The following is a 26,057-nucleotide window of genomic DNA, read 5'->3' as shown; positions in this document are numbered from 1 at the left end:
CACGGCCGTAAAAATGGATTACTTAGTCGACACTTTTGCATTGGTGGGGTGGGATGGGAGGGATGAAAACAATTTTTCCATTGGACTATGACGACGACATTTTTCCCATTATTATTCCGGCAATTGAATATGATAAACGAATGATTTATATGCGGCTAATTTTACCTTTGCCTTTATCTAGTGACATGATTTTTTTATATTTCCACTGTTTTGTTGGTTGAATTCATGTTTGAATTCATGACAATATGTTTATAATATTAATTAAACTTATTTAAATGAACAAACATAATGTTACATATATATTGTAACACATCTTTTTAAGATATATTTTTAATTTGTTTTTATTTTCAGTGCACTGTGGAGCGCCTTTAGGAATGGAAAATCGCGCAATACCAGATCAAAATATCTCTGCAAGTTCATCCTTTGACGATGGCAACGTCGGTCCTCAGCATGGCAGGTAAACTCCACAATATAAATATATATCGCGAGTCATATAACTCGGGATCTTCTCTTATATACAAATTTATCATCGAAAGTAGATATACCCTTAGATAGCCCTTATTGACCCACGGGAAAAAGAAGTACGTCGAAGTTTTCGTCGAACAAACATCTCTCTGCCGGTATCTCAGATATCTCGCATCGGAAGGAATAACAAACGGAAATCAAATAAAAATAAATATTTTCGCTGGGAGACGAATATCGAAAGCCGCTGGAAAAATAAGTCAGAGTTTTCACTCTCGACCGCAAAAATAGAATACAACGTTTGAGAAACGTCGCGATAGATACCGAGGTTGTATAAATCTTGAATAAATTTTGGCACATTCAGATCAAAGTCGATTTTAGTTGTGTAAACAGATTATTTTCAAACCATTAAGACGAAAGAAAAACCATTTTTATGGTTCTTATTCTGTATCAAATTTTAAAATATATTTTAAATAAATCAAAATAAATAATTGAAATAAATTACATTAGCTTCTCCAATGTTGTATTTTTAATGTTATATTTAACTGTCTATAAAATAATTGCAAAATTCGGATGCTCTATCGGTTCCATATTAGCTTGATTGTATATGTAAAAAAATATGTTCATTATAAAATAAGACTAACAACTTGTATCAATAATGATTTTAATGTATATGCATACATACATACATAAATGGCAAATTTGTATAATACATTAATTAAAATTATACATACAAAATCATTATTGATACAATTTGTAAGTCTTATTTTATAATCAACATATGTACATATTATATACAATCAAGCTATTATAATATGGAACAAAAGTTTGTTCTTTGATTAGCTTGACTGATATAGCACAATTTACAGAAAAAAATACATAACACAAATATAACATACCTAGAGCGCAAACTGCACTAGATAAAAAAAGGCAGCATTTTTAACACTTGTCGCACTGTGATGGATAGCGAGTGACCAGGACTTATATTTTATTTTATTTCTCCAAATATACTGAATGCAGGGGTCTTCATATATTAGGTATTCCTCATCAAAACCTCGAATTACCTCAAAACCTCAAAATACGAATTACTTCATTACGAAATAAAAACATTGATCAGCATCAACAAAAGTAATTATTTTCGCGGGAAGCCCCTTGTACACGTGCCTCACAGATGTGAGAGAAAAAGGAAATATTCAGTATGCGCCGCGCACAACGGTAGTGTGAGAACGATATCCGCCTTGGATGACGGTTCTGTTTCAGCCGTCATTTTTTCATTTCTTGCACTTATTTTATATTATTTGACGTTTATTACACGATAAAATGATTTGTATTATTAAATATTAATTTTTGCATTATTTTAACTTTAAAACATACATTTTAAGGATTTTTTCATGACATTTGACATTTGTTCATAATTCACACCAGAACTAACCGTCTTTCAATTATAAACTGTTTTAACTTTTATTATTTTTACCGCTAGACATTTCAATTGGTAGTTTTTGAAATGAATTGGTGCATGATTTTCATTTAACCTTTTGAGTAGTGAGTTAATTTGAACACCAGAAACGTCTCAGGAGTGAGTTTTTTTTTCGGAATCAACTGACTTGAAAAATCCGAGCGAACACTCTTATTTTGTGGGAAGTTTTAAAATAAAAAAATACGACTTTTGTGCATTACACTGCCAAACTTAGAGTACGTTATTTTGAATAGTTATCAATATGCATTGATAAAATTTGTAAACAGGAACATGGCTGCATTGATAAATCATTTTAGCCGAATTGTAGAACCTTTAGACGATATTTTTTTTGGGTCTACCTCACGGCACCGAAAGTCAAAAGATCGAAAAATCAAATATCGGAAGGCAAAGATCGAAAATCGAAAGATCTTAAGTCGAAAGATCGAAAAAAGGGTGCATGGTAAACGGTACTATATATATATCAGTGGCATGCGGTGAAATTATCTCTCTTTTTGTCATACAGCCTTGTTTAATGTGCGCGCGCAGAATACGGGAGGAAAAGCCTGTTCCTCTTGTTCCTGTTGTATCCTGCTCGTGCAAATTAAGTGAGGATGTACGACGGGGGGAGAGAGACTTTTACCGTACGCCACTAATATGTATATATACTAAACGTTTTTCATATGTATGTATGTATGTTAAACGAACATTTTCGATTTTTTAACATTCGGTGCGGTGACGGTCACCCATTTTTTTTATATTATATATGTACATATATTTCAAAACGAAAAACGTATACATCGTATTTACCAATTCGAAAAATTCCACGATTTCCAATTAAAATCAAAATTTTTCACTACTGGTCGCCATGACGACGGACTTAAAAACCTCCATCCAATTACGTATCAGAAAAGCGGCATGGAATCAAATGTCGCCCCAGATCAATTACGACCGAAAAAATGTATATTTGCACCATTGCGAAACTTTCTGCGACAATAAAACTTTGACACGGGAGGTCTCCATCCTCCCTCCACGCCCCCTCCCCCACTCAATCGTCCCACACCCTCCCACCACCCCGTACATACTTCGGGGATGCCGAGTCAGCAGAAAAGAGACGGAGACGAACCCAAAGGTGACCAAGTTTTGTCGAGACATCTTGTTTTCGCCCCGGGATACCTAAGATTTTTCCTGGAGGGGCGTCGAGACGCTCCGGGGACAACTGCCAAAGTTCCGACTGCACGCGTCGAATTGAATTTTATTATGGTATCAAACTATATTTAGGAAGTTGTTATCGTATCGGGTGAACAAAGGAATGTGTGCAACCTATCCGGCTAAAAAAACTTAACTCTGAGCGCAATACGTATGGTGGAAATCTTCTTTCTCAAAGTAGCAGTGCAAGTATGATATATTCGATTAAATACTGCAATGTATGACTTTCTCTATATAACTGGACACATCCAATTTATTTCTATCCCTAATCCACTGAATACATTGAGCTGAAACTTTCCATACTTTTAATCGCATTTTCTTATACACACAACTTTTTCATCTTCGAATGTAAAATTATAATAGCATATACATACATATATCGTGTACATACATATGTTTATTTAACGTTCAAGTTCGCGGTACGAATTTTTGATTCGGTAGGTTAATTAATTCTCCCCACACAAACGTATCAGATGAGGAGCGAGATGGGGAGGTTGAACCGCATTCGCGAGTGTATATACAGAGGGGGTGATTAAAAGTTGAAATTGTTTTTTAACTACCCCAGGATTCGAACGCGGCCCCTAATGATCCTAAAGCTACCCCACAGCCACCCAATCCCTGCCCCCTCACCTGCCTTCTCCTGTCATCCGATATCCTTTGTGTGTACATATACAACGCGTATTTACCAACATATGCGTTTCTACCGTCAAATCCGCCCCCCGTCGATTCCACCCCCCCCCCCCATGTGAATTTTTGTGATATTATTATATTAAATTTAAATTATGGAGATTCGCGAAATTCGTGTAAATGTTACTCTCCTTTCTGGTTAATTTTCAATGAAAAATTTATTCAATACAAAAAATTAAATAAGATATTAGTTTAATTAGGTTAAAACGTTTCTAATTCGGGTTGTGCTTTTTTGTAGAACTATGTTTGCATATAATTTAAAATAAAAAAAATTAATATTTTGTGTTAAATTATTCATCCTACAGTTTGTATAATATTTTGCCACAAAACTATTTATGCATATCTTACTGAACAATACATATGTATTATCGTCATTAGATGGCATATTTTTATTGAAAAAAAATCATAGTAATAGATATTCTTCAATTTAAATTTAAATTCATTTAAAATTATTAAATGAATGTTTTTAATGTCCTGTATTATCCATATGTATATTCTAGGGTTTATTTTCTCTAATTCAATTTTTTTCAGTCAATAGATGATATATTGTTTACTTTCTTTATATTTTTAAATAAAAGAATTTTATATAAATAAAAATTCAATTCAATTGAAAAAAAAAATACATATGCCCCGGGATTCCTGGGAACAATCCTGAGCTCCGTACCGTGTCCTGGGAATTGAAATTGTTCGAGAAATCAGGAACTCTTATACATACATATGTACATACATAAATAGCCAAATTAACCAGCGCCCCCTGGTTTCAATTTTTTAAATAATAATTTGAATATAATTATAAAAATAAGCATGGTTTCACTGAGATAGCGAACAACTCGAAACCGTCTACAACTCGCGATACAATCTTCTGAAATTTATCGAATTCATTTCGAGATATATAAATTATTATGCTCCAAAAATACTATTCCAAAAATACATACATACAAAGTGATAATCCCATAATTTGGCTAAATTGCGAATTTGTACAATTTCATGTAATGTAATTACAAATCACATATCAATTCCTTTCTGAAACCACCAATTCGAAACTTTAATCTATCTAAATGAAATTTACAATTAACAGTTATCTGGGGTGAATGATAGTGTTTCGGGGTAGTACATATTTTAATATACATACAATTAAAACACTGTCCTTAACAAGTCTTACACATTAAGCGCTCCAAGTCGCGATATACATATCATAAGCATAGTTACGCGAGAGCAAAATTGCAAATAAATACGCCAATACTCATCATTTCACTTGAGACAAACAACATTAGTAGAACGAAGATATGCATGCGCCCTGGCACTGTCCCAGGCAACGCCGAGCACTCGCGCCCAGCAATCTTTCCATATCGTTCGGCGGCTCCTCGAGACAGTCGCAATGCCTATAATGATCAATCATTTCCGGTCCCGCGGGTAGCACTCGGTTTCGTCTCGACCGGAAGGAATATGAATATTTACGGCACTCGCTCCCCGTATATATAACGTTATATTACTTTCCGAACTCGGTTTGATATCGCCGACTATTGCGATCTAAACCAGCCACCCCCTCTCCTCGAACCGGAAGTGCACGTATGCACGCATGAATCATTGGCGGCTCGTGACTCGAGGCCGTCCCTCGCATCGGCCTACCGCGTTTATCAACATCATTCTCACCCCTGTTTAGCATATTTTTCTTTATAATATCCCCGCAGGCGGTTGAGGTGGAAATAAGGGATGGAAAGGTTGGCTGCGGAGGGAGGATGATGGAAAATGCACTTTTCTCGCCGATCGAATATCAATCGCATTAAGGTGTTCCCACTTAACCACAACGCACCCTATACTTTCACTTGGGGTGACCATTTCTATGTGTGAGCGAATAATATTGGGGGGGAAATTAAGACAGTTTCAATTAAAAACAAAATGTATTCAGCTTTAAGCGGCTTAGACGAAGAGAAAAATTGTAAACAGCCCCTTGCCAAAAATAATTTTGACGAGGAATTATATCTATTCGTTATTATGGTTAGCTGTAACATGAAAAAATACCATCTGTGAAAGTATTTTCAAATTCAATATTATCTAATCTAATATATAATTTCGAAAGAGACTTTGTATATATGTATGTATGCATATATGTAACATTGGTTGGTTGGTTGGAAACAACACATTCGATTTTTTCGATTCATATGTAGGCGCCGATTCGATTTTTTTTTTCGATTCATATGTAGGCGCCAATTCGATTTTTTTTTCGATTCAAAAGATTCTATGGTCCCGGAGGCAAAGTCCCCGGGGGCGACGGCCCAGGGGGCAAAGGCCCAGGGGGCGAAGGCGCTGAGGGCGAAGGCACCTTAACGCCAGGGGGCAAAGGCCCCAGAGGGTGCCGGGGGGACCGCCGGATTCTGGTATACATATAATTTCGAAAGAGACTTAGTATATACAACATATGTTTGTTTGTTCGTGACAGTCAATTTAATAAAAAAAAAACGGATATCAAAATAAATTTATATAAAATAAAACTATTCAAATCAATTTAATAAAGTGTTTACTATTGGATTAGTCATGTTTAAGTGGTTTTTATTACAAATATCGAGCGAAGCCGGGTTAAACCACTAGTAGTTTATAAGAAAAATCGCGCATTGCACGAATGCGACAGCATGCCCGTTTCTAGCAAGTCTCACGATACATCGGATCGATCAAGTTACCAAGAACCTTTATATATAATACTGTCTATATACATACAATAACTTTTTTACATAAAAATATCTTACAATGAACATACATTTTGAAATGCTTTTAATTGTTTATAATACATATTCGGTATATTATAGTAGTTTCTGATCTAGTGATCATCTATTATTTAAAATGTATCTCAAATAATAACTTCAGTGAACCGTTGAAATTGTTCAAAGCTTGCATAGTGCACACATTTACAAAGCCGAACGTTTGAGAATGCACAATAAAACAGGGCATTTCTTCGAAAACTGAGTCGTTAGGTTACCCTAGGATGGCCACTCCCTACCTTATTGAAGTGCAATAAAGGGACTGCAGTAGAAATATCAGGGAAGGGATCCAAATGGCCGCTGGCCCCTGCATCTGTTGAGCCCGGGACGTTTCTTGAACTCTCATTTCTTTTGGGTATATCGACAGTACTTGAACTTTTCTTGTTTTATTACATGTTTGCACCGGTCTTGTTACACATATCGACATTTTCCCTTGTGAAATGCGATTTTCAACAGACGAGTGTTGGAGTGAATGAAAAGTTATATATGTTTTGTATTCTTCCTTTGACGGATTTAACAATAATTTCACGTATGTACATACATACATATGTATGTACATATAAATATGATTAAAAATTTCCAAAATAAAAATTGTATATAAAATACTATTAAATTTAAAAGAAAATTGATTTTAATTTGAAATTTTTCATGTGTGTATTAAAAGTATTTTTTATCATTATATGTAGATACAAAAATAAAATATTTGGCTACATGTTCGAGCCATAAAGAATATACCAATACTTTATCACTTCATTTACATTTAGATCCGAGTCGGATATGAAGCTGCCAAGTTCGTTTATGTGCAGAAATCTCAATATTTCAATTTGTATTGTAATTTTAAATTTGCATTCTATGGACTTTACTTTCGCCAAGCAAATAAGTTTACAAATATTCAAACATACATACATTTTCTTATTCAATTTAAATATTCATATTCTGAGATGAAATTCGAACTGAATGATATTTTTATACATGCATTTGTACATAGATAAAAATGTACATATGAAATCGAACACATTAAGCGTAAATTTCATATACATATAATACAATCGAACCAATAATTATAACGCACCCTTAAACTTAGTGAGTGAAAGGGACCAAAGGTGGACGGTTAAGGGTTCAGAGTCATTTTTGGCTTAATGACGTTCTCGGGTCAATTTACACGTAACCCATATATAGCGGGTGAGGGGGTGGTCGAATTTGGGACTAATTGCCGACGAGGGCAACCATGAACGCACACACGGATCGAAGGGAGAATTAAATTATTATTATTATATAAGCGAGACCCTGGATATATGTATATATAATATGCAGGGGGGAGAGAATGGAAAATTACATTTTGAATTTAATTAAAGTATCGGTGATGCATTATGCCCGAAACATCAACATTATAATGGGCAAATATAATATTGAAGTAGTATATTTTGGAAACAGAATCTGGCAATTGTGCATCAAAATCGCGGAAAAATAAAAAAAATATTTTTAAATACAAATATGTTCACACATATTGTGATCGCGAGAAAGTTCGATTTCTATTCAGTATATTGATTCAGTATTGACACCATTAATCATATCATTGTGAAACTTCATATTGTATAATAAATTGCTATGCTTATGCAAAATGTAATTATTTTTTTGATATTTCATATCAACATCATCATCTACAGCCATTCGTCATACCCTGCTGGATGAAGACATCTTCAATACGCTTCCACTCGTCTTTTTTTTGCGCTACTCTCATCGATCTCACTCCACACATTTTCCTAATTTCGTCTACGCATTTTCACTGCGGTCTTCCTTTTACCATTTTGCATTCTCTCGGGTACTATTCTAGCACTTATTTTGTCCACCTTTCGTCCATTCTTCTAGCCACGTGGCCATTTCAACATCTTCACTCTATCCACTATATCAACAACCCCTGTCATACTTCTCACCCTCGTATTACGTTACCTGTCTTTCCTCGTTATGCCAAGCATATGAAGTTCCATACTTCTTTGAGTGCATTGGACTTTTTATAGCAACTTGGCGTTCTATGTCCAAGTTTCACATCCCAAACGCTATTACTGACAAAACACATTGAACGAAGATCTTTTTTTTCAGGCCGTATTCCTCAAATATTTGTATGCAAGTCATAGATGTTTATTAAGTCGCCTATTTGAGCAGCAATCACGTTCGATGTTGCTCCTTCTGCAACTAATCGTGGTACGATTCGAAGTTTTTCGCGGACGACGGATACGGTGTCAAAACTTCCGCTGCCAGACCGGAAGTTAATAGTTCGCGGCGAAGATGAAAAGTGGGCGAGCTTTCGCTGAATTTTTCCCCCGGACGCGCCACGTAATTGAGTCATTTTTCAAACGAATTTTGTTCCATTTTCTTTTTTTTGTGGCTTTTTTCATTTGATGATTTTTACTTTCGCCTCTTGCGACTGTGGCGAGCGTAGATTATGAGTACTTAAAAGTTTTAAGTTAATAATTTCAACTAGTCGTTCGTCGTGATTAATGAATAGTATATACATATAATACAATGTTTTTACAACTTTTTTTACTCAAAGCAAATACTTCTGTTATTGCTATTGAAAACTTATGTACGGTATTTTTTGATTTGTTTTATATTTGTCTGCTAGCAAAAACAGTATAATAGACATTGGCGACGCTAGACGGTGAGCCATCATTATCCAATTTTCGCATTTGGCCTTGACATACCGATGGATCCATTTTTATATACCGAATGATTCATACATAGATTTAAGTATAATTGGGATACATTGAAAGTGACAAAGGAGCCTATTGAAATATACATCATCCATACACACATATGTATAACAAATTCAAAAATTTTAAATAACAATATCCACGTGTAATACATATGACATATAATATAGTCTTACTTTAAACTCATTGATTCAAACCCAATTTGGTTGATTTAGATTTGGTTTCACACGTATTTGAATATTTTGTATTACATAAGGTTTCCAAAAGGTCTCTTGAAAAAATAATTTTTCTCTATCTTTTGTTAAATATGCTCAAATTTAGGCTTTGTTGTGATTTTTTAATAAAATTAAATATCTAAAAAAAAGTCCTCTTTTCTAACTTCTCAGTTGACAACCCTAGTATAACATCTTTGTTTCCAATATCAAAGTTCACAACCATACGTCATCACCGACTTTAGCGGCGAGGATGCTGCCATAAAATAACAATAGACCTCTCCATTGTCCGAGAAAGCAAGATAGCAAAAATAAATGGTTGACAATAGTGAACCATTGTTTTTAGACGTCGAGCATCGTATCCGCCAGTCATCACTGGCAAAACATTGATCGAAGATCTTTTTCTTTAAGCGAAGTGGTATTTTTTATTTAAAAACGGCCTACATTCGCCCAAATGTACTCCATCCTAATTTCATACGCCTCGTTATTTCCTCTTCTTTACTACGTGACATATCTATTACATATGTATTTGCCCTAAATATAAATATGTAATTACTGACTACTTCTAGTATTTCATCACGTAATGAAATACTATCAGGCATGCAATTATCTATTTAGCATTAGTTTGATCTCATCTACTTTATTTAATTTCCCTGTCTAGCTGAGTTAGTCGGTTGAGTAATACAACTGAGAATGTATGTAAGAGCACGTAAATAAAATAATAATCGGATTATCACTTACAGTTCAAGTTAATATTTCAAACCAAATTCCAGTATCAAAATCATGCCAAGATATTCCAAGATCACATTCTATTTATTTTTTACTGCTGCTTATAATAAAAAATAATCTAACCCTTAAATAGAATTTAGAACGGAAAAATAAAGGAAGTTGAGCAGTTTATATTTATTATAATAATATATAAATAGTACATGATTATAAATTAGTATTCTTGTAATAGAATCTTCGAGCAGGAAACATGTAGGGTGAGTCAGCACTAATTTGTAAACAATATCTACTGTAGCGTTGAGAACGTGTCGCAAGCCAACGTCACTAATGAGCGGTAAGATGCATCTCCAGCTCCAGCTGACAGAGCTGCATCTACTGGACAGATTAAAGCTTGATTTTCAACCACCCACCCATCGGTAGAATTATAAACAAATTAACGCGGCCCGTTCGATGGCCATTAATCATCGTTTTAACAAACTTCTGGTGGTGAGCGGGGCTCCCTCGCCCTGTAAACGTGTTTCAGATGTTGAGTAATGGATGTTGGACTTTTTTTTCAGCGAGGAAAAAAATATATTACGCGCCCGAGTCTGGCCCTCCTCTTCTCAGATGCGAAACGCTTTTTGCGTCCGTGCGTAATTAACTGATACGACACGTTTCATCAAAACGTACGGAACAAGGTTAGACGCCCTTTCACTCGTGTTATAAAATGTACATACATAGTATGTATTATATGTACACGTGTTAAGTGCGGTTTAAAAAAAAAACACTTTTTAGCACTTCGTACGGTTTTTTTATTCGTAATTTCTGAGACTATTGTGAAGTAGATTTACTTTTTTCATACCGATAGGTACATATGTACATATACCTACTACAAACATACATATTTTACATGATTTATTATGATAAAACCTACCGAATCGCGATATACATTTGTATGTAAGTAATATAGACCTTTGATTGCTTTCATGACATGATTTGAAATTCAAGAGTGGTTCAAAATACTTTTATCTTATTTCAGATTTTCTGCAACGCATATTATAAATTTAAACCCGTACTGAATAGTTGAACAATACTACTAGTTATTTCTCGTAAATTCTCGTACAAATTTATTTAAATCGAGTGCCGAAAATCAAAAACAATTAATCATTGTTTATATTTCGAATAGTATTTAATAATATTTACCCATATACCTTTAATTTAGTTATTAATAGTATATATCCAACCCGTTTCCTTTTGGGCATGCTTGGGTATAATTCCCTCGAACTTTGGAGAAACTCCAGCTTCTAAGTGACTTTATGTCCCTAATAATTGTATGCGTGGCACCATTTGATGATTGTACCTCCTGCCCACCCAGTTTTTTTATCGGATGGCTCCTATTCCAAAGAGCTTTTCGACTTCTTAATAAAATCGTTACTGCTGTGCCTGAATATGATATTTTTCACCTCATTGAGCGTAGGTTATCGGAGATTATTTTAACCTATTTATCTGGTGGCCTGCGCTCATAATTGAATGTGATGTATGAGTTTAGTTATGAGTCAACCTGGAATACTCTCTTCGATTTAAATTTCATTGTATTGGATGAACCCATACGGGCACCAGTTACTGGTAGCAATTTTAAAAGCTTTGTGTTGAGTTCCTTCACATCCAACTTTATTGAGAAGAACTCTTCGCGGAATTTATTCATTTTTAAGGTATCAGCCGGTACGATGTGGCTTAGAATGCAAGTGGAGGGTATGGCTGGAGATTGAAACTTACTTTTCACGACGAGTGATAAAATGCGAGCGTCTAGTCGGTTGGCATTTCAAAAAGTTTTAAAAAAGAATTCGCGTAGTAGAAAAAATATTATATTTGATAACGAAAAAGAAATACCCCACCTGAGCGTTGCCTTTCCTACCAGTTCTCTTTTTCGCTTGGAGGAATTCTAGAGGGTTGTACGGGGGGGGGGTGAAAATACGGGGATGAGGATGAAGAAGGGTGACTCCGGTCGCCCGGAACCGCCCTGCCCGTTGGCCAGACGTTGCGAAATCGGTCGGAAACCGGTGTAAGAGTAATGGCCACAATCAACCGCCTCTACCCAAACTCAATACCGTTCGACAGTGGAGCGTTACTTTAACGAAATAAAAAATTAACCCTTAACACCCGATCGAAATTCGTACTGAAGGTATCACGGCTAAACAATCAAAGTAATCGAATAAATGACGAATACATTTATATACGAAATATATAAATATATAATATAAATACGTAACCAGTGTATTGTGTTCCAAACTCAAGATAGTGACTAAAATTTTCAAATTATGTATTTTATATTGCAATTACTTTTTTCAAAATTTGGTTAAAGCATTTTGCCGCAAATACCCAGCTGACTCTAATAAGCGAAGCTGAATGATTACTATTATTGACTGACCCGATTAATTGCCGTCCTAATTAAGCGGAAATCACTGTACATTTATGTACATGTATGTATGTTTGTAGGCATAGTAAATTTTGCCAAAATATTACAGTAAATAATATAAACGTATATACTAAAAACCCGAAATATTTTAAATAAACCTTTAAATGGAAGTAAAAATTCCATATATACATACATATTTATATGTATGTATATGTATGAGCCGTTATATTTGAAAGTGGCAGAAGTCTAATTTTCAGTTCCAAAAAAATTATTTCTATTTGAAAATTCACAAATTGGTATCACTTCTGCTTAAATCTCGGAGACGCAGAATAAACCTATTACAGAACGCCAATATCTTTCAATATTGTTAATATTTCTCGAAATGAAGAAATATTTCTCCAAACGAAGAAAAGTGGGCTTATGCCACCTTCAAATATAACGACTCATATATTTAGATAGAATAGAATTAAACTCCGCTACTTTGATAATGACCGTCGAACAATTTTCCAGCAAAATTCAGCATGACTTATTTTATCTCAAGAGGGAATAATATTTTTAATGTGTTTTTTTTTTTAATTACAAATCGACTCATAAATTTAAATAATATATAATACTTTTCCCGATACTCATTATTCTCCTATTACATATTTATTATATAATATGTATATCCATTCGGATACATACATATATGTACTTGTTTGCTTAAGAACATCATCAACATTATAAAGTGAAATTACATCAAAATTTCTCTTTCATTTTTAAATTTTGAAACGACAACAAAGGTTTAAAAATAGAATCAATAAAAACGTCAAATATGTTTAAAAAAACCTTGCCGACTTTGAAGGCAGTATGAATACAGAACGTTACGTGGAAAAAAAAGGTTAAAGCCTACCATGAAAAGCGAACATCAAAAGCTTATTTACATTTGCGACATATTCGTTTTCGAGCTGAAAACCACCCCACCACGAATGAACTCTAAGGACAATGCGCGAAAGGGTTATTTGCTATGTACGCTAAGCTCGCACGGGTACATACCTATTCGAGCGCCCATTTCCGGTTCACAAACATCGATTCGAAGAGATTGAAACGAATCTCCTGGATATATTATACATACATAGAATCTTCGTTCCGATTCTGAAATTTCCGTATTACCCGGGCCGAGAGTTCAAAATGCCGAGACGGCCATTAGCCAGAATCATAAAGGCGAGTCTTGTCCGGCCACTTGAGTTAATTTGCCGATGCAAAAACAAGGCGAGACCAAAACGGCGATGCCAAAACTTTTCTCAGAAGGGTGTGGGTGGAAATTAGAGTGGAATGGAAGGGGATAAGCGAGAGGGTGTCCTCGTTTAATTCTCGACAAAACAATCGTTTACACGGAATCGAGTCACGACCGAGTGACGCAGATGGTAATTGAGTTTAATTAGTAGTCAGCTGATTTATTATGAAGCTGTTATTCGCTTAATTTCTTAGGAAAGCCTTTCTCAACGTACGGTCCGCGGCCAAAATGTAATTTCATTAGTGAGTTAATAATTTCATTTCTCGAATTGCCTCTTCGACTGCGTACATTTTTACAACAAAAAAAATTGTTAAAACGAAATATATTTTTTTTAGTAATTAATAGCACATCATCTATACACATATATATTCGTACATATATGCACGTAAATGATGTTTTTTATAGGTTTGTTTTTTAATTGGCAATACTTTTTTCAGCAACAGCCAATTTAATAAATGACAGCTGATTTTTGCTCGGTTTAGTTTCCCATTCTACCATTAATAGACTTAAGCCAGAACAACACTTGAAAATTATGCAAATTTATTTTAAAAATCGTGGTTCAGTTCGCGAACCTTACCACGCGCTACGTCCATTTTACGGTCGTGAATTGGCCTTCAAGATCGTGCAATTTAACACCTTTGGACTATTTTCTGTGGGGATATGTTAAGTCGCTAGTTTACACCGATAAACCAAAGACGACTTCGAGAAAAGAAGCCTTCGACGCGTTATTGCCGATATACGACCCCAGCAGCTCGAAAAAGTGGTCGCCTATATGTCCAATATATGTAATACTTAAATACTAATGACATAACATTATCTTCCAATAATTATCTTCCATGGCCATTACCATGATTTTTATGTGTTTTATTTAATTTTAAAGTTATATATTTATATAAAAAAAAACACCTTTTTGTTTTTATGATCAATTTTTCTTAAATAGGAACAAAATTTTCCTTCCCTTTTACCCTCTGTGTATCAAGTGCATGAATTACGTACACCAATAAATTAGTACGTATTTGTACATACATAATATGTTTTTACACTAAATCCAATGTTCAACTTGTAACCACCAAATTTGGTATAGGTACTATCTGATAGTACCATATATTTTATGTTTGCGATTTGTATGGGGCTAAAGACGTTTGAAGGTTCTTTTTGCGACCTTTATCCACCCGAGCAACGCCGGGCAATGCTGTCTAGTATGTTAATAAAATCACATGTGCATGCATGTCTATAAAGATGCAGAAATAGTTTAAGCCGTTCGATCATGCAAACAATCGCAGTCATCCATAGAAACACCTGTCATGCAGTTTATCCATGTGAGTACAGTTTGGGGATCACTGTCTAAGACTAACGACTAATTTCGTTATTAAAAATAGGCGAAGGCGTCGGATCGACGAACCGTTTGTCGCGGCGCGGCAAGTGAAACGCTTAATCGAGTTAAAAATTCGCAGACGGATTAAAGTTTAGCGAGTGGAGACGTTCAGCGGCGCCATTTAAACTGTTAATCCAATCAAAACTCGCTCTCAAAATTACTATTCCTCATTTGAGAGTTATGTCTCTCCCTCTCTCTACTGCCTGTCTTACTGTTGTTTTTGATTCAATTTCTAACACCTAATAATTCGTGAAATTATTTTTATCGATTTAAGTACCAATCTCATATTGTTGAATGTATATAGGTATGCAGCCAAAGCGTAGTTGACTGGTTAAAACATTATTTACTAGTAGAGAAGATGAGGGTTCATATCCAGGCCGGAATCGAATAATTATTCGATTTATAAACGCTGCTGGCAAGATCTGGTTGGTTATTAAATCCAGGTCGACCGTCTCTTGTTAGAGTTAGCTACTTTATCTAACTTAATTGTTATGATCTGATGAAATTGGTATCCTTCATACACACACACATACAAAAATGTGTAGAAGAAATGTATAAAATTTAAATAGAATAAAAGCAAATTTAAACGCGAGAAAATAACAGGGATTTAATTAAAATGCTAATTTAGATTTAGTTGAAAAACAATTTCAACTCAATAAATATCTGGAAAATGAAAATAGTAAGAATCTAATAATAAGAATATGTAGGAGTTCTCAATGTGTATTACATACATACTGGACACAAATATCAGCTATGACGTCAGCATTACCGGCAAACAAGCGAGCGAATTTCTATAAATCCTATTTCGCGGTGCGGAAACGTTAGAAGATTAATGGATCGTGTCCGTATCGAAAGTAAAATTTCAATTTCGCACTATCCACTGCATTATTTTACAAATATAGTACGAATTTCTTTATATAAATTTATGTAGTTTTTTTTATTTTTGTATTGTATGTACATATATATGTATGTACATATATATACAAATATATTTTATTTTTACCATAGGTGCCATGAAAGGCTGCCCCAAAGCGACACCTATGGCCAAACTTGTACCTTCGGCCATATTTACACTCTACAATGTACATACATACATCAGTGGCATGCGCTGAAATTCTCTCTTTTTGTCGTACAGCCTTACTTAATGTGCACGAGCAGGATACAAGAGGAACAGGCTGTGCCTCTTGTATCCCGTTCGTGCACATTAAGTAAGGCTGTACGACAAAAAGAGAGAGAATTTCAGCGCACGCCACTGATGTACATACATATCTACAAATGTAGGTATATTTAACAATAAAAAATTAGGATTTGCGAGAAAAGAAATGTGGGGGGGGAGTGTGATGTCGATTTTATTGGATCTAAATTTTTATAAATAAATAAGGTATATTGTATATATAAATAAGGATATGTGTATGTACCTGACTTCTGGTTGATCGTTTCGTATCAGAGTATACTAATTTATCTGATTTCATTGTTGAAACGATTGCAAACAAATTTCCAACCCTCATTTTTCGCCATTAATTAAATATACATATGTAATTTAAAATTTATTTCTCACAAATTCGTCCAATATACTTTCTCATAATTCGTTAAAATATACTTACTAACATTGTATGTATGTAGAATGTGTTTCTCGCAAATTCGTAGTACTACATATGAACATACATACATACATATCGAATTTGTTGATTTATACAGTTTCTCCATAGATGACGCTATAGTATTGTATAATAGTAATTTTATTGTAATGCCGGCAATGCAAATTAATAGAATGTAAAAGCTTCGTACAAACCAGCAATATACTGGGGAATCTGACGTTTGAAATCTTATACCTCGCATTCTTTATTTCTGTCAACAGTTTGTAGTATTTTAGGGACAGCCCTTATGCAGAAAGTTTGCGCGAAAAAAAATTAAAAGAACGGCATATACGCTTCAGTAAATTTGAATAACGAGATTTGTTTCTTATTGGAACAGAAATAATGCGAATGCATCGAGCCAACGTTCGACGAATTTACATTAACCTTTCGTAAACATTATCAAATACATTATCCACGAATTATGTGGAGGGCGTAATTTCTGGGTCATAGCTGATAATTTAATTAGTTAAAAGGTTTATCCTCTTAAAAATAAGAAAATAACTACGGCATCAATTCGGACGCGATCAATTTAACGGGTATACATATGTATATACATGTAGTTCAATACATTGAAAGCACACGTCAATGTAACTAACTCTCACGTTGCAGGAAACGTTTAGAAACGTTAATTGTAATGATTATTACTTTTTTTACGAAATTCAATTGAATAACACGAACGTATTTAATTTCATTCGAGTTGTTGAAAATTATTTTTATTGTGTTTCAAAAACACGTGAAAAGCAATTTTGCATTTGCGTACACGTTACGTAAAATTATTTCCAGTAAACAAATTTTTATGTTGTTTTATGATATATAATCATTAATGAATCGAAAAAGTTATGAGGATTCTTATAAAAAAAATGGCTTTGAAGTAGCATTTTCACAGAAATTCATACCCGAGGGGAAATATGTACATAATATCGTTCTATAATAATTGTCAAAGTTTAATTATCGATGTAATATTTTTAAAGCAAAAAAATTACATTCATTGAGAATATGGCATGTTTATACAACGTCATTTTTCATTGGTACACAGTTTCAAATTGAAAAGAACCACAATTTACTTGTTTTTTTTTTTCATTTCAATTTTTTCAAAACAAAAACGCTGTTTTTCTTTGTCTGAAGAATAATTTAAATGAAAACAAATATTCTCCTAAATTACATACGCACTCACGCCACTGAAACATTCTACACTCTAACGTACAGGCATTATATTTGTATAAATTTGTGAGAAATTTTATTATGTAACGAAGTAAAATTATATACATAATACCGGTGCTGTTATTTTAAGTATCGCTGGTTCTTCAAGACCGAACACTTTTTTAACCACCAATTTAAACTTGCGTATTTTCATAGTGCCATTGTACACTATCATAAGTGAAATCAAAATATTGGTTTGATTATATGGAAGGAACTATTACGGTGTTTGTCAAATCCAAATCTTTGACATAAATTATTTCAAATATAGATACAATGGGAAAACCAGCTGCCAGAGGGGTGAATATAAAAATGTTGTAATTGTCATTCGTAATTGTCATGGTTGTTGTACAAAATTTGACTATATGTAGGTATCGCCTTGGGGCAACCTGTCATGTCACCAATAATAGGAATGTATTTATAATAAAATTAAAATAAAATATGCATGTATCAACCTCGTAAATCGAAAATGGCTGTATTGGTTCCGTTTGGCAGTCAAAAACTACGTTCATCGACGTTTAATTCAGTGTCGTTGAAATAAAGTTTAGCCATTCTTTTCGCCGATAATGTTGAAGGTGGATATGCTGGAGGAGGATAGGGGAGAGAAATTGGTGAATGGGGATGGGGATGTGGTGCATCTGAGTTGCACAACCGCGTCAGCCGAATCTGCACATTAATAACGGCCCACTCCGGAAATCCGCCGCGCGAACAACGCTACACCCACACAGTTTATTTTATAGATATACATATGTATATGTATTCAATAATTCATTTTTGTTTTCGCACAGCCCTCTAGCTCTATATTGAGATTTATGCGAGGGGTTGAGCTAACTGTCCACGAACAGACGGACCTACGTCGCCAATTCCCTATACGCCCAAACTTCCAAATTCTCCCTCCCTTCTTCCAGCTTATCATGCTCTTGCCACTCTCCTCCTCTTTCTCGCTTCGGTTTGTGCATACGTAATGGAATATTGTTAAGTTGCTGTTGTACAAAGCCTCAAAGGATTATACGCTATGTGTGCTTTTATTGCCACGACAAAGGGGTTGAAAGACTGGAGACGGGTGAAGCGGGATGGAGGATGATGGTACGATTTTTTATGTAAATGTATATTTTTTCTGTTTGGCATTAATTCCGTCCGAAATATTACTTCGCCTAAGAAAGAAATATATCCGTAATAAATACAATGTTTGTATTTATTATAAAAATATAGTGACTCTTCTGGTTGACACCCTGTTCACCAAATTTCATACATAACTTTGTATTAAGCTTAAACTTCTAGATATGAAATCTCAGTTCAATACACCAAAAGGTTTCTGAGATAAACATAAAAAACCTCGATTCTCTAGAGTAAAAGAACTACTTCCGGTTGGAGTAAAAATATTTGAAAAATATTATTGTATAAAATTCATAATTTATATTAATCTATTATTAAAAAAATTCAATCTGATTTGTTGAACGGTTTAGAAGACAATTAAATTAAAAAACTTAAAAAAGAGAACACCTAGAAGGGGATGTACCATTTCCGGTCAACTTAAAATTTAAAAAAAAAATTACGTCGTATCGATAAGAATTTCAGTAACTGATACTAAGTTTCAGTTCGACCAACTGTGTTCAAAGAATCCCCAAAATACACAGACACACACAATGGTTTTTGATTTTTAAAAGCTTTTTATTATTACGAAATTATGTTCACAATACATCTTATATCTATTTTAATAGCTACTGATCTACTGATCATTTTCTATTTTACAATTTAATTTAATTTGGTTAGTAATCATAGTATTATATTATTCTAATGTTAATCTACAGCATAATAGGAAAAAGAGCTCAAAAACCTATTTACAATCCTTATAAATGTTCATAATACATCTAATACATAATATTAATTAAAGACTCTCTAAAGTCGATGACCTAAAGCAGATTGTGTTTAGGTAATCTGTGTTTATACCTGAAGGGTATATACATTTTGTTGTAATCACCGAGACTCTTTAGTTATTAGTAATTCTGTCATAGAACCAAGTAATCATAGTAATCATAGTGTCACAGACAAACACATACATTTTTTCTAAAGCATGAAAATGTGATCAGTGATCGATTCTGAGTTCGAATCAGTAAAAATCTCGAGTTCAAATTTTCGCATGATCACAAAACTTCATCTATTGTTACTACGTACATAGATAAAGTAAAAAATAGTGGCCCTCGTACATTAAAACGTACATACATATGTATGTATGAACATTGAGATTATTTTAGATCGCCTTGGATTATTTATACGAAATGTTAATTTAATTTGTGGCATAGACGGGATCATCGCACTTACATAAGACATCCAAAGTGGAATTTTTCACACGTGCATTAAACAGACAAGGTAACATTAAATTTTCACGTGTATTTCAAAGCTATACCGCCGAGGAAGATACGATTATTCCGGACCGGAGGTCTAAGTTTTCACATTTGCAATTTGCCACAGGTCGAAAGCTTATTTTGAATGTTTTAAAAGCCATAGTAATTACACCGTACGTGTTCAAGTAGTTGCATATATCGAAGCAAAATATTTTACGGTAATTATTATACACTAGTGTTGTACCCGATGAAATATCACCGCACAGGTGTTGGCATATTAAGTTATTATATTAAAAAAAATTAGAAGAAATGTGTCGGTCCTGTGTTCAAATACCTTTTAAATATAGTTAATTTAATATTTATATTTACTTGTTTAATATGAAAAAAAATGTAAAAACTCTACCTATATAAAAACAATATATGTATAACACCAATAGAAAAATTAATTAATTAAATAAATTTTCAATTGATGGCGGTAAATGCTCATAGACTTAGCGCCGTCTATAAGCCTAGAGGAAAAATTGGTAGCAAACAGTATACATATATAGAAGTTTTTTTCTTCGTATTATATTATATTATATTGTACGTTTTTTGGCATTGTTTTAGCTGTGACGTACACATGTATGTCGAATCGAAACGACTAACCGATACACAGACACACAGAATAGCAATATTATATATATGAAGCAATATTATATATATGATATGTAGAACAAATTCGTTATTTTATTTGAATGATATTTGATATTTGAAGCAAATGAACCACGGCTGGGGAGTTCTGTATGTAATAAGTATCGGGTTAAAGTGCATTAAACGTCCGAAGCAGATGCACACACACACACACACACACACACACACACACATACATAATGCATTTGCAGTTTACGGCTTCGGTTACGGGATAGCACTTCACGTACTGTGAAATATGTCTCTATTATCGAAGTTATTTATTGTTCCATGGAATGGATACGTTCCCTGTTGTTTTGTAAGTTTTTCTTTTTAATTTGTTTTTTCAACCCTACCCGTGTGGCTAAAAGTCAATTTCAATTGCAACTGCATATAATCCGCACCGTAAACGAACGTATCCATTTTGTCCTAAACTGCAAATGCATTATGTACTAAATTTATTACTCACTTCACATAACTTTTAATATTTTGTAAATTCTCCTTAAATCTGCATATGACCTCAATGGAAAATCACAAACTTCACCCATCTTATAGATTCAATATTATAACCGCATGCATGGATAGTTGACCATCGTAAATGTCAGAGTTGACATTGTTGAGGTTTTTTTATCAAACAGTTTAAATATAGGACTCGAAAGCTATGTTTATTTGTATACATACATACATACATATATGTATGTATGTATATTAGATCAGATCAAAAACGCGAATTTTAGATTTCGGAAAACGAGCGTCGTATCAAGGAAACGTCAAATAAAAATTTTACGGAATATTTATAACATCGTTTCGGGTAAAAAAGTCCGTATTTTTATCTGAAACAGTGCCTTTGTCGTAGGCATTTCTGACGAATTTGATAATTTTCCTGTCACAATGATGCCAAAATTAGATCAACGTTTAAATGTTAAAAAAATAGGTTTGAGGATTCAGTGTATCTGTATCTGTATGTATGTATGTACATTAGGGCGGTGCGAAAAACGCGAATTTTGGATTTTCATACATGGACCTAGTGGAAAACTTTCATTGTATCAGGGAAACGTTAAATAATAAAAATTATCGATTTTAAACAATGTCCTGTGCCAATCATTCAACCAATCAATTTATCTTGACAAAAATTTTGTATAGTGTGTATATGAAAAAAAAATATAGAGTACCTACATATAGTGTGTATTTGAAAAAACCTACTTTTTTTAATTTTGTAACATTAAATTCAAACTTCAAAAGGTGAATATTAGGTGTTTTGTTTTTTTTTGAAATTAATAAAAAATCGAATAATAAAATAAAATATTCTGAAAAAAGAGAGAGAGAAATTTTTGTTGAAATAAATCGATTGGTTGGAGGTACAGGACATTGTTTAAAATCATTTTATTTAACGTTAATCTTTGATACAGTGAAAGTTTTCCACTTGTTCCAACGATGAAAATCCAAAATTCGCACTTTTCGCTACGACCTAATATATTATCCACGCATACATCGTAAAATGAACAAATCTAAACTTAAAAAAAGAAAATTAATAGAATGATTCTACATAAAGCGGTGGGGAGGGAGCCTGGTTGGTTTGCATATTCACGAGGAGGTTCAAATTGGCGGTTCGAAAAAGTTTGTTGTGCTAGGTACCAAAGTAGGTTGGCTTATCCTCGCTCGGATTCCTTCCCGCTCTCCTGCGGCGAATCGTTCTGAAATTCATGAGCTGAAAAATTCAAAGGGTGTGTGTTTACATGGGGAATCCCCGTACGCGCGAGCTCTCGTTTGAACACCACTGCAATTTACATTCGCCTCTCGAGCCTACTGGGTGGTTCGGAAATCGCCGAAATTTAAAATTATCGACCAATCGATCAACGTGAAATATGCATATACATACGTACATATTCAGTGTGGTGTATCGAGTTATACCATTTTTTTACATTGGCAAGTTATTTTAAATTAAATTTTACGTACAATTATCGTATTCCGTAAAAAAAATTATACAACTACTACACGCTACAAACATCGTAGCGTGTAATAAATATCTCGAGAAGTGATAAATTTTTGCCGATGCGAAGTTGCAACCGAAAAAGCATAATGTAGTAATTAATGTTCGGTAAACTAATTTAGGGGAATTTTGCAGATTACATCTGCGACTCAAGGAAAACTTAGTTCGAAACTTGGTGTTGCCACTTTAAAACTGCGCCGAGCAATTAAATCGCCGCAAAGCAAATTTTCAACCGGAAGTGTAAAATCTCGCGCAATATTTAAAAACTCCGACCGCAACGTCGACTTGCTCAGCCAAAGTTTGCGAATTGTTTCCGCAAACAGCAACCGATATAAACAAACGGGGAGGGAAAAAATCGAAGCATTTCATAAACGCGCGAGCACATATTTATTATTATTACACGTAGATATGTTATTTTATATAATGCTCGCAACTAGATCGAATAATGTGAAAAGTTTCTTTCATTTCGAAGACGTATAGTTTTTCGCGTCGAACTTTTGCTCTTTCCCCAAAGTAGAAAAGTTCCCACTTGGTTTGTTTTGTGTGCGACGATTTAGCATTTCGACTTTCTTCAAGTTTACATAAAGTTTGCAGAAACAAAAATACGAAAAAAACGATGAAATTGTAAATTACACACGAGATAGCAGTAAGGGATTTTATTAAATCAACAAAATAAATAATACATATGTTTGATCATGAAAATAACGCGTCACTAACTTATAAATAAATCCCCAATTCTGCTAGGGTTAAAATTTCTATATAATAAATGCACTTCAATAAAAATTATTTTGATTCCTTATATTTTATATTTTTCAAAAGCAAATAAGTAAATATATGTATACAATATATGTACATAAGTATATTTTACAGTCGAAGTGTATTTTCTACTATACGTATGTATGCACATAAATACATTATATTATATTAAGTGACGTTTTAGGTCATTCATATTCGAATACAATTCAAATAGTAAATTATATCACTACAAATATACTTTCAACAATGTGCGCCAGTTGTAAGTGTGCCAGTTGAGTTTTGACAGGTCTAATGTTTTAACGAATGCTTAAGAATTCAATAATGCGTTAACATTTGCTAGGTATGATATTATGAATGATGATATTATAGCATAGATCGGCGGCCAGGATTCACTATTGTCAATTACTATATAGTAATTGACAATAGTGATTAAATTATTATTATTTGTTTGTATATATATATATATATATATATATATATATATATATATATATATATATATATATATATATACATATATTGTCAATAACTAAATAGTAATTGATAATAGTGATCCACTTTTTGTGCATAAAAGAATCCCAGCCGCCTATTTCAGGTAATAAGTATCGTATTACGATAACTCTAAGAATGTGCTCAAAACAAAAATGTGACTTTCCAACTCAGTTTACTAGAATTTACTGAGTTTGAGTGACGTTTCACGAAAACCTAGCCTTTCCCACCTGGTGCCAACTTATAACTGAACTGCATTTTAAGTTGTAATATATTTTGACCAGATAGAATGTAATTTGCCATATGAATCAACTTACGTAGGTTAGACAGAATATACATATTTCAACTAGTCAAAATATCTCACATCTGAAAATACACTTCAACTATAATGGTACTTGGTATAAATTAGATGGAATAAATTAAAATTAAACGAAATATATTTTACAACTGTAAGATACACTTCAACTGTACTATATACATATGTATGTACATATAAGCCGTTATATTTGAAAATGGCGGAAGTTCAATTTTCAATTCCAAAAACACTATTTCTGTTTGACTGAATTCATAAATTGTCATCACTTTTAATTCAATATGTCCAGAATCGTGGAAAAGCAGAATAGACGTATTACACTATTGCGAAATGTTTCTCGAAACGAAAAGTGGACTTACGTCACTTTCAAATATAACGGCTCATATATACATGAATGTACATATGTAGATATGAGAAATAGTTCAACGAAACGAGACACCTTTCCGTAGATCAAGAAAGCCGATGTCAGACCGTTGGACTACGAATATGTGCACAAATTTAACACCTGAAAGCATCACCGGTGTCGACATCTACATTCCACACCCCTGGCCACGACGTTAGGGGTAGTCAAACATAAGCCAAAGCTGATGGATCCGACCTGAGAAATCCTAGACACCATTCGTTGCATGCATAGATTTTTTCATGTGGTAAATTGATCAAAAATTTAAAAAGTTCCCCCCAATTAATATACCACCACATAGGACACACACTACAGTCGTTAGCAATGTTAAAATCGTTGATTACTAAGATTTAAACAAAAAATAAGAACCTGTGACATTGCTTAGCACAATTTATATCTTGTTTCTACTACTGATAGCAATATTTTTTATTTACCAGCAATTGGGTTTGGCGTATTATTTCAAGTATTCTACACGCAGAAATCAAACAAACTTTACTTTCCACGTATTAAATATATTATTAAACTAATTTTCAGGCTGTGCCAAAAAAATTAAAAGAAAAAACTTACCAATGTATGTACATATGTACATATTAGAGTGTCAATGAAAACATACATACATAGCATTTTATTCATTTTTAATTACACTATTTCATCTGAAAACTTTATACTACCCACCTGAATTGTCTCGCATGCCACAGATGCACTTCTCCTGAAATGTAAAGCATCCAAGCAGAGAATTTAATTTTAATATAATTCATACAGCGAAACGTTCATAGTCCTTTATTAAAATGTTCAACACGTTGAGAAAAGTTCTTTAATATTATACGAAAAGTTTGAAAAGAAAAGCATTTTTTTATTTTACTTTTAGTTTAATATAATAGTAAAAATTACCAACAGAAATACCACATATAACCAATATAAAAAACTGATAGAAAAATTAATTAATTAAATAAATTTTCAATAGATGGCGGTATATTATTTCTAAATTATTTCGGTCTATTT

At 33.5% G+C, this 26,057-nt stretch overlaps 1 protein-coding gene across 1 annotated transcript in view; it reads left to right on the top strand.

Annotated features, from left to right (window-relative positions):
* The window catches only part of LOC143922301 (discoidin domain-containing receptor 2-like), a 116,732-nt gene that overhangs the window by 20,858 nt on the left and 69,817 nt on the right, over positions 1 to 26,057 (top strand). The window contains exon 3 of the mRNA XM_077445527.1: positions 352 to 457. Within this exon, the coding sequence (XP_077301653.1) occupies positions 352 to 457 (106 nt within the window). The remainder of the gene's footprint in view (positions 1 to 351; positions 458 to 26,057) is intronic.

Source organism: Arctopsyche grandis, chromosome 2 (assembly GCF_051622035.1).
Source record: "Arctopsyche grandis isolate Sample6627 chromosome 2, ASM5162203v2, whole genome shotgun sequence".
Taxonomy (NCBI): Eukaryota; Metazoa; Arthropoda; class Insecta; order Trichoptera; family Hydropsychidae; genus Arctopsyche; species Arctopsyche grandis.
The sequence above is the reverse complement of the archived record's forward strand: the minus strand, read 5'-3'. Positions and strand labels throughout refer to the sequence as shown.